Source organism: Malania oleifera, chromosome 7 (genome assembly GCF_029873635.1).
Source record: "Malania oleifera isolate guangnan ecotype guangnan chromosome 7, ASM2987363v1, whole genome shotgun sequence".
NCBI classification, from domain to species: domain Eukaryota; kingdom Viridiplantae; phylum Streptophyta; class Magnoliopsida; order Santalales; family Ximeniaceae; genus Malania; species Malania oleifera.
The window spans coordinates 109,069,926-109,083,474 of NC_080423.1; the positions used below are offsets into that span (position 1 = coordinate 109,069,926).

Here is a 13,549-nt window from a genome sequence, read left to right on the forward strand (position 1 = left end):
TTGCTAGTCTCTAGCAAATGACGTAAATGAATCTCAGGGTGGTATCTACAACTACAAACTCCAATGCTCATGAAATCAATGCACATGCGACACAAGCATACCACTTCACATACAAGAACATAACTGAATTTCACACAAGTTTGTTCATCTTCAATGCACATTCTCCAAAGCACGTCACTCATGCAAGTTTCATCGTTTATATGTCATTTAAAAGCAGTATACTCACATGAAGTTAATTAGTTACACATTCAGGGTTAATGCAATCATATAAGTTCGAGTATAAACAGGTAAACTCTCAAGGTGTGTGTGATGTGTGTGACTCGGTACACTTAGGACGCCAGTGGACATCTACAGAATGGTCGCTTTGACTCGACCTAACTGGTATACCCTTAAGAACACTCAAAGAAATTGGGTTCACTCATCATATGTGAGGAGGAGTATCGCGATCAAACATCCCACATATGAAAAGAAACAACGCTAAGTATATGGAGTGGACTAGTCTGGAAAGGATCTAGCCTATCTATGAGGTGTTGGGTCCTTCACCCTAGCATCTTCTCACCTACTCGTCATATCCAACTGAGACCACCCTAGATCAACTCATTCACAAACTTGTCGTGAATGCATCTGAGGCATTAATCGGTTGAAGAATCTTCATACGCGAAAAATATGTGTCGTGTCCTTGATTCTTTGTGATATGTATTTGGGCCGGCATTGACATTTCATTTCATGCGCATGTGTATTGCTTATTCTTTTTTCTACTCATTCTTTATTTTCTGTCTTTTCTTGAGCAATAAGGACAATCATAACACTTCTTTTGTAATCTTCATACCATCAATGGGAATTAAGCTCGAATAGGAGTTCATGAATTAAGTCTATCTCTAGGGGTGGCTCAGCCTTCACATCTTGAGTAGGCTACAAGACCTAGGTTTCTATCTCCCCACTAGTGTACAAAGGAATCATCCAGAAAAAGAGAATTGAGTTCCATGAACTCTGATTTGATATTAACGCTCAAAAGGACGATAAATAGCTCAAGGATATCTCACAATGTGTCATAGTCGCCACGGGTGCTCTCTCAGTGCTCACAGGAAACCCTAAATGCAATGAATCACGTGAATATGTTTATTCAGCCTCGTGAGATGTCGTGTAAATACAGGAAATTATATAGTCAAATTAACATGAGTGTACTACCAATCAATTTTTCATGGAGTCATAAGATTATATAAAGAGAAAACTACGCATGATTGACTCAAGTGTGTCATTCTTAAGTTATACATGAGTATGTAAAAGGGTATAAACAGTGTTAAGCATGACATAGTGCAATGTAATTCCTCAGTACTCCTCCTTCTTTCTCTCTCTTTTTGATTTTTTTTTTTTTGATTTTTTTTTAAATTAAAAACCCAGTACGTGTACATGCACAGTGTTACATGCGAATGCTCATCCCCCCCCAACTAAAGTGGAAGATTGTCCTCAATGTGAAAGCATAGGGGAAATAGAAAAGATTGTGCATGGGAAAGGTAAAGCGTACCTGAGTGGCGAAATAATGGAAAACAAAGATCGAACTACGAGAAAATAGACCTGAAAACTAACTAAAAATAAAATAAGATAAAAAAAAAGGAAAATAAGGGAAAGAAAAACATCACAATTGTCTTGGCGGAGGCTCTGGAGGAATTTTGTCTGGTTGCCGCAGGTCCATAAATTGCATTGGAAGTTCTCCAAATTTGAGCCGCCACAATCGATCAGTCGTCATACCTACACGAAAATCAACCTTAAATGAATTAATGCGTGTCAAAATACCAAACAATTTGTATGCAGGTCGACCCTCGTGTGTGGATAAGAAAGGGTCTTTATTCAACATTGTGTCCAGAAAATGTGCTTCTTTACGAACTAACATGTGATGGGAAGTTATTGGAGCAATTACCTGTAGTTCTTCAAAAGCATTAACATTAAAAGTTTTACCTGGTTCTTTGAAAATTATATGCTCACCAGACTGATCACCCTCTTTATCGGGTGTACATATCATCATACCACTGCAAGAGTCTGCCTCCACATTAGGCTCCTTAACATCTGACTCAGGCAAGAGTGACGATTTCACGATTTCTGAGCTCGGAGTATGAGGTACCACAGGTTGGTACTTTGTATGAGTATCAGTCTCCTCATCAACTAACTGCTCCACTTCTGGCCCCGTTTCCTCTGATTTTTCTTTGACCTCTTATGATTCAGCCATGACTTCTAGTGCTGGGACAACTGGTTGTTCGACGATAAGCATCTCAGGTTAGGGAAATTCTTTCTCGCTTCTCGAAGTAGTGGTGGCCTCTGCTGTCTCAATAGAAACATCGTGTATTTGTTGGTGTGGCTGCTGATATTCTTGAGAACTAGACTAAGGTTTCACGGGCAATTCTTAGTTTTCTAAGATGTCCAACTGCGTGCTTATACCATTAATGGTATCCCGCAATTCATTATTATAATCGACTTGAGTTTGCATGAATTGTTGGAGCATGTTCGCCATCTGTGTTATGCTATCCTCGAAAAGGTCTAACGATGTACAGCTCGGAGAGGTCTGTTGTGGCTGATATTGAGGCGGAGGGTTGTTTGGGCAGTTTTTTGGCTTGTATACATCTCCACCACTAATTGTGCTGGTAGGGTGTGCAGTCATGGGTGCCTGAGTATATCGTGTATTGCACTGTGGGACATTGTCAGCTAAGTAATCAAAGAATGATAATACCTGATCTCGATCCTCGCTGACAGGCTCTCCATTAGACATAGTCTGGACAAAACACTTGCAATCAGGGGTAAGAGCAGTATAAAAATAATCAACTAACCTCCATGAGTCAAACCCGTGATTTGGACAAGTGCGTAGTAGATCCTTGAATCGCTCCCAACAAGCCCCAAATGTCTCGTCATCCTGCTGCACATAATTAAGAATCTATTCCTGCAAAAATTGAGTTTTATGTGAGGGACAAAACGCATGGAGAAATTCACGCTCCATATCAGTCCAATTAGTGATAGAGTAAGGTCTCATAGAATGAAACCAAATCAGTGCCTTATCCTGCAAAGTAGCAAGAAATAAATTTAGTCTAGTAAATTCGTCTGCTCTAGCATGAGAGAAAAACATGTTGTAGGTTAACTCAAACTTTGCTAAGTGCTGATAAGGGCACTCAGATTCCGTCCCGTAGAACTTGGGTAGCAGTGACGTCCTCCTGCGCTGCATCATGAAATTAAGCTCGTCATAAGGCAAAACAGTGGAAGAGGATGCAAGGGCATATTCAAGCTGCAAAAAATCCATTATCGTATGCGGTGCAGATGCAGCCATTTTTCAAAACTCAAAATTTTTTCTATTTTTGTTTTCTATTTTTTTTTCTTTATCATAAAACTAACAAAAATGACGGGAAAAACGCAAAGGAGAGCTTGCCGATAGAACTGGTGGTTGGAGCTCGAACAGGGGGTTGCAGCTGGAGCAGAGGAGAGCTTGGGTGGCTGCCGGAGGCAGTGGTAGAGAGGGAAAGGGGAAGAGAAGATACAAAGAGCTGAGAAAAGAGAAGAGCAGAAAGAAAGAAAGGCTAGGAAGAGAGAAGGGACAGAAGAAACAAAAGAGAAGAAGAAGAAGAAGAAGAAGAAGAAGAAGAAGAAGAAGAAGAGGAGGAGAGGAGAGCCCTCACGGGGCTGCCTGCGTAGGGGGAGGAAGAGAAGGGAATTTAAAGGATAGGGGGGAAAAGCCCTAGACCCGGATCCAGCCCAGCAACTTGACCCAATTGGAGTTGACCCGAATTGTTATATTTTTTTTTCATTTTTTTCATTCTCTGTTCATAGCAAATCTGACTCTTTTGGATCCCATTTCTCACAAAACTCAAAACACAAAAGTTGTAGATAATTCTTTTCTATTTCTCTAGAAATTTGAATCGTCTCAATCGGAGCTCGGACGGAAAAGTTATACATGAAATACGAACAGGTGTCGGTTTTGATTTTCGAGATTTTTCCTGCAACAAAAAATTACCAAAACTTCATAAATAGTGAAATAAAGTTCAAGAATGATGATTTTGGAACTTTATTAAAATATTGGATAATTTTGTACATTTAATTAAAAATATAAACCGTAAAGACCGGGTTAAAATGCCCAATTACGCAGTTTTCACGCGTAATCAATATGCTATGTTAGGAGATTTATTTATGTTATCAAAAATTTTATATATATATATATATATATATATATAATTTCTTATATGCATGTATACCAAATATTATACAAAATGTGAATTTTCAAAGTATGTGTGGCTTGAGTGCATGATATTGAAATGGAGTTATATGTAGTTTTTCAGTATTTCAAGTTATGCAGCTATAGATAGATGTTTGCAAATTTTATACAAACAGAATATGTATACATATACAGTTTATTTCAGATGATTACTTGGAAATATATATATATATATATATATATATATATATATCAGTATACAAATATTTATTCAGAACAGTATATACAGTGTATATAGAAAGTTATGTTTCCCTAAATGCCAAAACACTTAGATTATACAGAAAGGAAGTACAGAAAGATTATATAGAAAGAAAGTATAGACAGATTACACAGTTATAGCATCAAGATGCTACAAATATTACAGTAATTACAGTACATCAATATAGTGTCATGGTTATTATGGAAATATAATGAAAACAGTATAAAGAGTATAGTACATATATATATAGTATCAAATCCCTATGGAAAGATTACAGACAGATACAGTACAGATATAGAATACAGAGCACAGTAGCGTTGCTAGATATAGATAGAGTGCAACCACATATCTCAAATAGTATATGGGTATCGTCAGCTGTGCTCGGAGAGTATGCAGCTCTCCAGTTTGCTGGGTTGAGGGGGGGTGGTTTGACGAGGTAGCAGCCAGTCCCGTGCCTAGGAGAGTATGCAGTTTGGCTGGGCTGAGGTAGTGTAGAGTATGATGACTTAACTGGAGGGCCAATTAGGTTAAGTCTCGCCTACGGGCCGCACAACCCTGTCATAAGGGGTCAAATCATGACATACAGAGTCCTAGGGAAAGAACACAGTTATGTATATAAATACAGTTTTATAGTTTTTATTGTACGTAGTACATTATAGCAGTATGAATGATAGAAAGCTCAGATAATACAGATGTTTTAAGCTTTTATACATGTGTTTTATAGATTTTCCAGATCATGTAGTTTTAGATACTTTTATTATAATTTTATGACTCGATCGCCACACACTAGTAGTAGCATATTTCCACTTACTGAGCGTCGACTCGCCCCATTACTTCACCATTTTTCAGGTGAGACAGCTAGGTGAGTAGATTAGGCTCGCGGATAGGAAGTTTACATGATTACCCCGGTTGTAGGGTGAGTTATGACAGGATTTTGCATTTTTAAGGTCGATGATGCTGGAGGGGTTTATTTTGTGTGGTTGTGGCTTGTATATACTGGATTCTGGTATTGTATAGCATATATATAAATGGTTATATGATTTATGTTTCCACTGCTTAGGTATGGATGTAGATATAATGGTAAGAATTTTGAGGATGTTACACAGGCTCCCCATCAGATATGGGTTAGGGAGGGCAGATCTGACCGGGGAAGTACAGTGGTTTACCCTGGTCAGCCAGCCAGGGTAGATCCCGCCTACGGGCCGCACAACCCTGTCATGAGGGATTAAATCATGACACACAGTTATCCACAGGAAAGTTTTCAGTTATTACTATGTGTATACAGATTTACAGAGACAGAAAATATACTTATGTACATTAGAAGTATTTTAAATAGTAACCTAAAATACTGATATGTTAAGCAACATGAAAATGGTGGTGGTTTCTATTACTTATACTGTATTTACATATCCAGTTATACCTGATTACATAGAAATAGATTTTCATAATGTTGTAACTCATCTACCACACACTAGCAATAGCATATTTCGTCTTACTGAGCATTGGCTCATCCCAATTACTTTAACATTTTTCAGGTGATCCTGGTAGGCAAGCAGATCAGGCTCGCAGGTAAAGGGGCCTCGGTATTGCCCTAACAGTTGTGTGAGTATTTTTGGGAATATTTGGTATAGCCCTAGCCAATTGAGGGTATTCTAGAAAACAGACATATATGTTTATTTTAGGAAACACTTTAGCATTATGGTATTGTATATAATTACATATGGTTATGTTTATTTGATTCCTGCTTCTCGCTGCTTAGGTTGATGATTGGGTTTAATCTAGCATGGTATCAAAGCATGTTAAATGTTATAGTATAATAAAAAATAAAAAATAAAACTAAGTAAAATAGTAGGTCGATACATGTAATGTATGATAATATTTGTACAAAAAAAAATGGTATGAAAAATCTAAGTCTAGTATAAATTCCTAAGAGTTTTAGTCACAAATTTGAAGTTTTAAGACTACTTACATGAGACTCTAAACACATTAAATATATTTGAATCCTAATTCTTCATGTAGTATAGCTTTAAGATCTTGCAAGCTTGATCAATGTTTCAGTAAACTTGTATTCTTCAAGACTTGTGACTTTAAGATGAGCTTTAGTCAATTCTTCATCAAGTTTAACCATTGTGCTTGTGAAAACCACAATACCTGAAATTTAATCTTGGAAGCATTATTAGTATTCTTAATTTGTTATCATCAAAACGGGATTAAGCCTTGTTAGGCCAACACTCTAGCAATCCTATCAAAGATTATATAAAAGCAACCCCACTCCACACTGATATAGATGAACACTTCAAGTGTGCACTACAATTAAACATGTCACCCATAAGGGCTATATAATTCATTAAGAGCAAGTACTCAACCTTATAATTAAACATGTCACCCGCACTTAAAGCTTTAAAAAGTTGTAGTGTTTCCTAGTGTCACAATCAACAACTCAAGATTCATAAATATTTTACTATTTATCACTTTAATCAACCCTATAAACCTTGTTCAAACCCTAATTGAAAGAAGACATCTGCTCTACTAATATCAGAATAACCCCTTTGATAGTTCATCTTATAAACATAGATGGTATAGGTAGAAGCAACAAATAAAAATTAATTGTCGTTTGAACCCAAGATATTGATTGCAGAAATGCCTTAAACATTAATCCAGACTTCATTTGCAATTGATTGGATCTTGTGCGTAGCAAACTCTAGAAAAAGATTCATACAGTGATCATTCACCAGCAGAGTTAAGGGTATTGAACCTTGTAGTGCATCTAGGTCAAACCATCCATGGATTCACAAATCCCAATCGAAAAAACATAATTTCCATATTTAAATCAACTTTCAAAACCAAGAAATGTAAATTTTCAGAATTACAACACACTAAAGAGCTAATCCAAGCCGAAGTGAACGAATCTTATAAAAATAAAATATTAAAATAAAAAGAAATCACTTCACAAAACTAGATCAAATGAAGTTTACCCAACATGATACAAAGTTATGCTCACAAATTTGAAGGGGTACAAGTAGGGAAAATCTAGACCGTTAGGGCTTATTTTTCTTGTCAATTCATAAAAAAGAAAAATCATGACAAAGTAATCTATAGAAAGATGCATTAGCAGTGAACTGACAAACTCAAAAATTCATAGCAATTACCATCTCGCGATTGCACAGTCAATCAAGAAACGCTAAAGAGGCAAAGGAAGAGGCACAAAGATCACTTACCAATTCAATGCAAAATATTAGCATGAAACTTTTGAATTCTTCTGACACTCACAATGGAACCAACCACGACAAACTTACTTTTGGTTTACTATTAGGTTAACCTGTACTTGGTAGGTACTAGCGGCGAAGGGAGGAGGGAGGATCGCAAGGGATCTGGGATAGGGAAGGGTTTTGGTGGTGACAATGGGTACTGACGGTGCAGGGAGGAGGGAAAAGGGAGGAGCGCGAGGGAGCTAGGAGATGGAAGGGTTTCAGCGGTGGTGGTGGGTACTGGTGGTGGAGGGAGGAGCATAAGGGTGTTGGGATAGTGAAGGGTTGCGACTGTGGAAGTAGGTACTAGCGGCGCAAGGAGGAGGAAGGAGCCCGAGGGAGCTGGGAGAGGGAAGGGTTTCAGGCGAGAGGGGATTTGGGGGATTCAGCACGAAGAAATGAAGGGGAAAGGGGGGGTTTTCTGGGTAAGGGTTTTAGTGACGGTTTCAAAAATAGTCACTAATAGTTGAATATTAGTGACAAAAATTTTTATCACTAATACCCAAAAAATCGTTGCTAATATTTTCCCAAAATAATTTGAACGGGAAATCTACCTTTAGTGACGAAAGTATTAGTGTCGATTTCATTTTATTTTCGTCACTAAAATTGCACTATTAATATGTTGACTATTAGTTATGAATTTTATTTTCATCACTAATGGCTCATTATTAGTGACGATTTTATCTCTGTCACTAATAGTTTTGTCACTCATTATATAGACCTTTCTTTAAATTAGAGCCCAATTTGAGCAAAGGTTTTAAGTGATTAAAGGACCATTATGGACCTTTCTTTAAATTAAAGTTCAATTTGGGCTAAGGGCAGTCAAAGAACAGGGTGACCTTTCTTCCATGAATGCACTAAACATATCAAGGTTGATTGCCACTTCATCTCTGAAGCATTTGAAGCTCAGACTATCTCTCTTCCTCATGTGTCTAACAATCTTCAAGTGGCAGATATTTCCACCAAAGCTCTCACACGGCAATGTCGTAATTTTCTTACAAACAAATGGATGGATGACCCACATCAATTTGAGGGGGGATGTCAATAGATCGAAGGCTATAAATTATGCCTTGTTAAAAGCTATTCATCTAGGTGTATATACTTTCATAAATAGGAGAGGAGATTTAGCTTACCATGTATAGCTTCCTAAAATTACTCTATGTAAATTAGCCAGCTTACCATATATAGCATCCTAAGATCACTCTGTGTAATTAACATGTACAAATTTAAGTTTCCTTGTATAACTTGCAGTATTGTCTATATAATGAAAGACATTCTCAAAAGAGAGGACAATTTGAACCATTTTGTTAAATATAACACATGAAAACAAACTGAAAAGGGACACAAGAGGGATGCTAGCATTACAGACAAAAATCCTAATTATATGTTGTATATTTTGACATTGTATTTCAAATTATAAAGTACATCCAAAATCAAAATATAAAGGGCAAGATGAAAAAATATCAAAAGAAACTAATATAAAACTGAAGACATATGATTCTCCATAAGAAACGTCTCAATGTGCAGAAATATATATGCTCATATGATACTATTGATAAGTAACAAGTTCAACATAAATACGCAAAAGTAGATAGAAAATGTAACTGTCAAAACCATAGTTCAATATCAAAAGACAATAATAAACGCGCGCGCGCGTATGTACGCACACAAAAATATAGTAACAAAAGAATAATAAGAAGAATAATAAAATGAGGGGGAGGGGGAGGAGGAAGCATGGAGGAGACACACCTTCTTGTAGGCAGTGGTGGGTAGCGGTGGTGGTGCGACTGTCAGTGGTGCAGCGGTGGTGGTGTGTCCGATGGTGGAGTGGCGACGGTGGGCTTCAATCATGCAAGGATGACAGGAAGGAGGAAAGAGGGTTCGGTTGTGCATGGAGGTTTGGGATTTTAGCACAAATAGGGGGGACTTGGGATTTTAGCGCAAAAGGAAATTAAGGGTTGTAGGTAAGGGTTTTAGTGACAGTTTTTAACAATCGTCACTAATAGTAGATTATTGATGACAGATCACAACCGTCACTAATAGTACACTATTAGTGATGAATAGTTTCATTACTACTACCCAAAGAATCATTCCTAATATTTTTTCGCAATAGTTTGAGTGGGAAAAGGAATTTTAGTGACGAAAGTATTAGTGACGATTTCAATTTCGTTACTAAAATTACATTATTAGTGATGATTTTAAAAACTGTCACTAATACTTTGACTATTAGTGACAAATTTTATTTTCGTCACTAATGGCTCATTATTAGTGACGATTTTAGCTCCATAACTAAGAATTTCATCACTAAAAATCCTCCTTTTTGGGTAGTGTTCGGGTCTTCTTATCGATCCCCACGTTCTCCTCTTTCTGTGCTCCTACTCTTCTTGAGGCATTCTCTGGGTTAGACTTTTATCCCCTCTAGTTGCTAGGGAAGCCTTCAAGTTGTAAAGCAATGGGCTTCACAGTTCTCTTTTATGAGAAGGATATGTTATCCTCCTCTATTTTCTCTAGGGTTTTACCCAGCCTCGAGACTTCACCAATAAACCCTTTCTTTCATGATGATACATCTCAATTCTTTTCTCTCTGATTTCTCTATTTCTTCGTGTGTTCTACCCTCTGCGAATGCCCCTATTTATAAGGTTGGGATCTGGGATCTCAACCAAGACAAGCAATAGATAGAACTTTCCTTTTACAACCCTTTCCTTTTGCCGCACTTGCTTTCCTTCCTATAGCAAGAAATCTCATCCTTTTTGCGATTTGTCCAATTCTCTTTCTTTATGGGTCCCTAGCCGAGTATTGGGATGGGATACACATAAATCTTGATATTTTCTCCAATTAATTACATAATCATTCAAATTTTGCTCCCTTTGCTGCTTGATTTCTTTCTGTTTTTGGGATGTAGGTACCCGCAAGGATGCTTGGGGATATTGAGTGCAACGCGCAAATTTATTTTTTTTTGCCCGCCTGTATTTTATGTATTTTTATATTTCCTTGTATTTTGTATTTCATATACATGTACAAAAAAAATGAAATTAATAAAAATATTATTTAAAGAAGCTCGGTTAAAATTGGGTGTCTACATCTACGTTTGGGACTTTGGATTTCAGGTTCTGAATTTGGATTTGTATGAATTGAACAAAACACAATGTAAAATTATATTAAGTTTAGTTCAAATTTATATAAATTCAAATTCAAGATTCAAAATTCTTACTTCCAAATACAACTTTAGAGAAAATGAATACTCATAAGGGCTCTGGAACCTTAACTTAAAGTGTCATCTTCTAATTCAAGGTCACATGTTGCAATATGACTGTAACTTATTTTATTCCAATAATTGTTATTTGCAAATACATATCACATCATATTAAATTGCTAGCATTAACTCTTGATTCCGTAGCTATTTACAAACATGTGTTGAAATTTGGCACATTTCTCCTAGGTATGACAAAAAGGATTGAGCTACTCGTGTTATTGAAAGTTTGGAATTCAGACTAAATTTAAATTTGTATAATTTGAATAAAACACCGTATTGACTTTAATGTCTATTCAAATATTCACAACTCTAAGTGTGATTAAATCTTAGCATCCGTTTGGAAGCACTAAAAAAAAAAAAAAATACTTCTAGTAATAATTTTGCCAATTTCTTGAAGTGGGACTATTAGCCTTCTTTAGCTTTTTGTCCATCACTTGGGCCCACAAGCTTACATCCGCTACTTGGAACTAATAAAAAAAAATCCAATATTATAGTGTGTTTACTTGAAGCTAAAAAGGGTTTTATATATATATATATAATTTGTTAAGACTTATTATAATATGTTACAACAAGACCTTTCCAAGCTTCCCATTTTTTTTTTTTTTAATCAAGGTGGTCTTCATCACCACTTCGTCTTTCTTGTTTTTTTTCCCCATTTCTCTCTCTCTCTACACATACACACACACACACACACATACACACACACACACACACACACACACACATATATATATATATATATAGAGAGAGAGAGAGAGAGAGAGACACACACACACACACACACACACACACACACACATATATGTATAGAGAAAGAGAAAGAAATAGAGAAAGAAATAGAAAGTAAACTGCAATTAATTAGATGAACATTTCTTCATTGGTGTTTAAGAGATTTTGAAAATCATATTCGTTCCAACCATTCTGGTCCTCTTCCACAACAGTATTATTTGACTCCTTAGTTTGATCTAATGTAATTTCCTTAGCCGAGAGGCTTGCAGTAATCTCCTCAGCAAACCCTGTAAAACAACAATCCTCAAAAGTTCCATCACCTTTCTGAGGAAACAAAAGGCTTTCCCAACACTTGATCTGATAATTGTCCAGTACATCTAGTGGGGAAATTAGAAATGGGTTGTTGTGGTCTTCCGCCATTGATGGAGGAATGGGATCTTTTGCAACTAAGGGTTTATTTAACTTAGAAAAGTTCTTTTTGAAGTTCCAAGGGCGAGGCTTTATGACACTGATGGGTTTTGCAGTATTCTGGGTTACAACTTCCACCTTTGCTTGTTGATGACTTGAAACTCTCTTTTTGTGGAGGTGGGTGTTCCAGTAGTTCTTTACACTATTTGCTGTTCTTCCAGGCAACCTACCAGCAATTAATGACCATCTAACGGACAAAGAAAAGGGCATTATATTTAACCAAGTCATTTATAATTAAAGCCATTAAATTAAAAAAGAAAAATCCTTTTGCATTTGAAACTCTTTGTTCAATATTTATGTTAGAATATATATAGTTAGGGGGAGTCTTTGTGTGGGCTTGATATACATGGTTGGATACCATCTTGGCCACTAAAGTTTAAGCTTTTGGGTCTTTGACCCAACCATGGACGTATATATGTCAATCTCTTGAAAAGACCTCGCTGATCCTAATAAATGGTATGAGAACCACCGACTTGTATTGGACTCGAGTGTGCATGCATGTTTCTCATGATGATAGTGGATCCTACAAATGTTAATCTCATAGACGAGTGGACTCCCATGGATGAGTAATAGCTCTCCTTACATGACAAACAACGAATTTTCTTCAAGTGAGAAGTGAGAGTTACTTGAACTCACAAGTGAGGAAAATGTTAAAAATTCTATTTGTAAATTTGTCTCACATCAGTAAAATATAATAGATATAGTGAGACTTAGATACATGCATAGTTGGACCCATGATCAAATGTCTTAAAATTTAAGGTTAAGCTGGTATCCACCTATATATATATATATATATATATATATATATATATATATATATATCAAAACTCAGCCCCAATCGTAATTTGTTTGGTGTTCACCCATGTATATCAAAGCCCAACCTTGATCCTAACTTTTTCGACCTTTTTATACTATAAATATAAGCTTTATATTTTCTTGTTCTTTCCTTTTCTCTCACAAAATTTACAAACCAAAAGAAACCTGCAAAAAAAAAAGAAGAAGATATTCGAAGTACAAGAAGGGATATTAATAATTAACTAAGAATGCTATTTCATAATTAATTAGTCCAACTATTAACTTGCCTGTTGCCCAAAAGCTGATGAAGTTTGATGATGAGATCCACTTCATCCGCTGAGAAACCTTTTCTATTAATATTCGGTCTCAAATAGTTCAACCACCTTAATCTACAGCTTTTCCTACATCGATTCAGTCCTGCAAATTAACACAACCAAATTTCCATCAATTACAAGACTCCTCTCTCTCTCTCTCTCTCTCTCTCTCTCTGTACCTGCTCTGCGAGGAACAAGATGCCAGTGGCCTTCCCCATAAACCTCCACGCACCTCCTCAGCATGAGATCTTCTTCCGCAGCCCACGCACCTTTCCTCACTCCTAAACTCCCCAT

General features: G+C 36.5%; 1 protein-coding gene across 1 annotated transcript; it reads right to left on the reverse strand.

Annotated features, from left to right (window-relative positions):
• Positions 1-11,807: 11,807 nt before the first annotated feature.
• LOC131161005 (transcription factor MYB1-like) lies at positions 11,808-13,549 on the reverse strand. Its single transcript, XM_058116864.1, has 3 exons — positions 13,435-13,549; positions 13,229-13,358; positions 11,808-12,333 (listed from the first exon to the last, which is right to left on the reverse strand). Exons 1-3 carry the CDS (start codon positions 13,547-13,549, stop codon positions 11,808-11,810), a joined length of 771 nt encoding a protein of 256 aa, XP_057972847.1.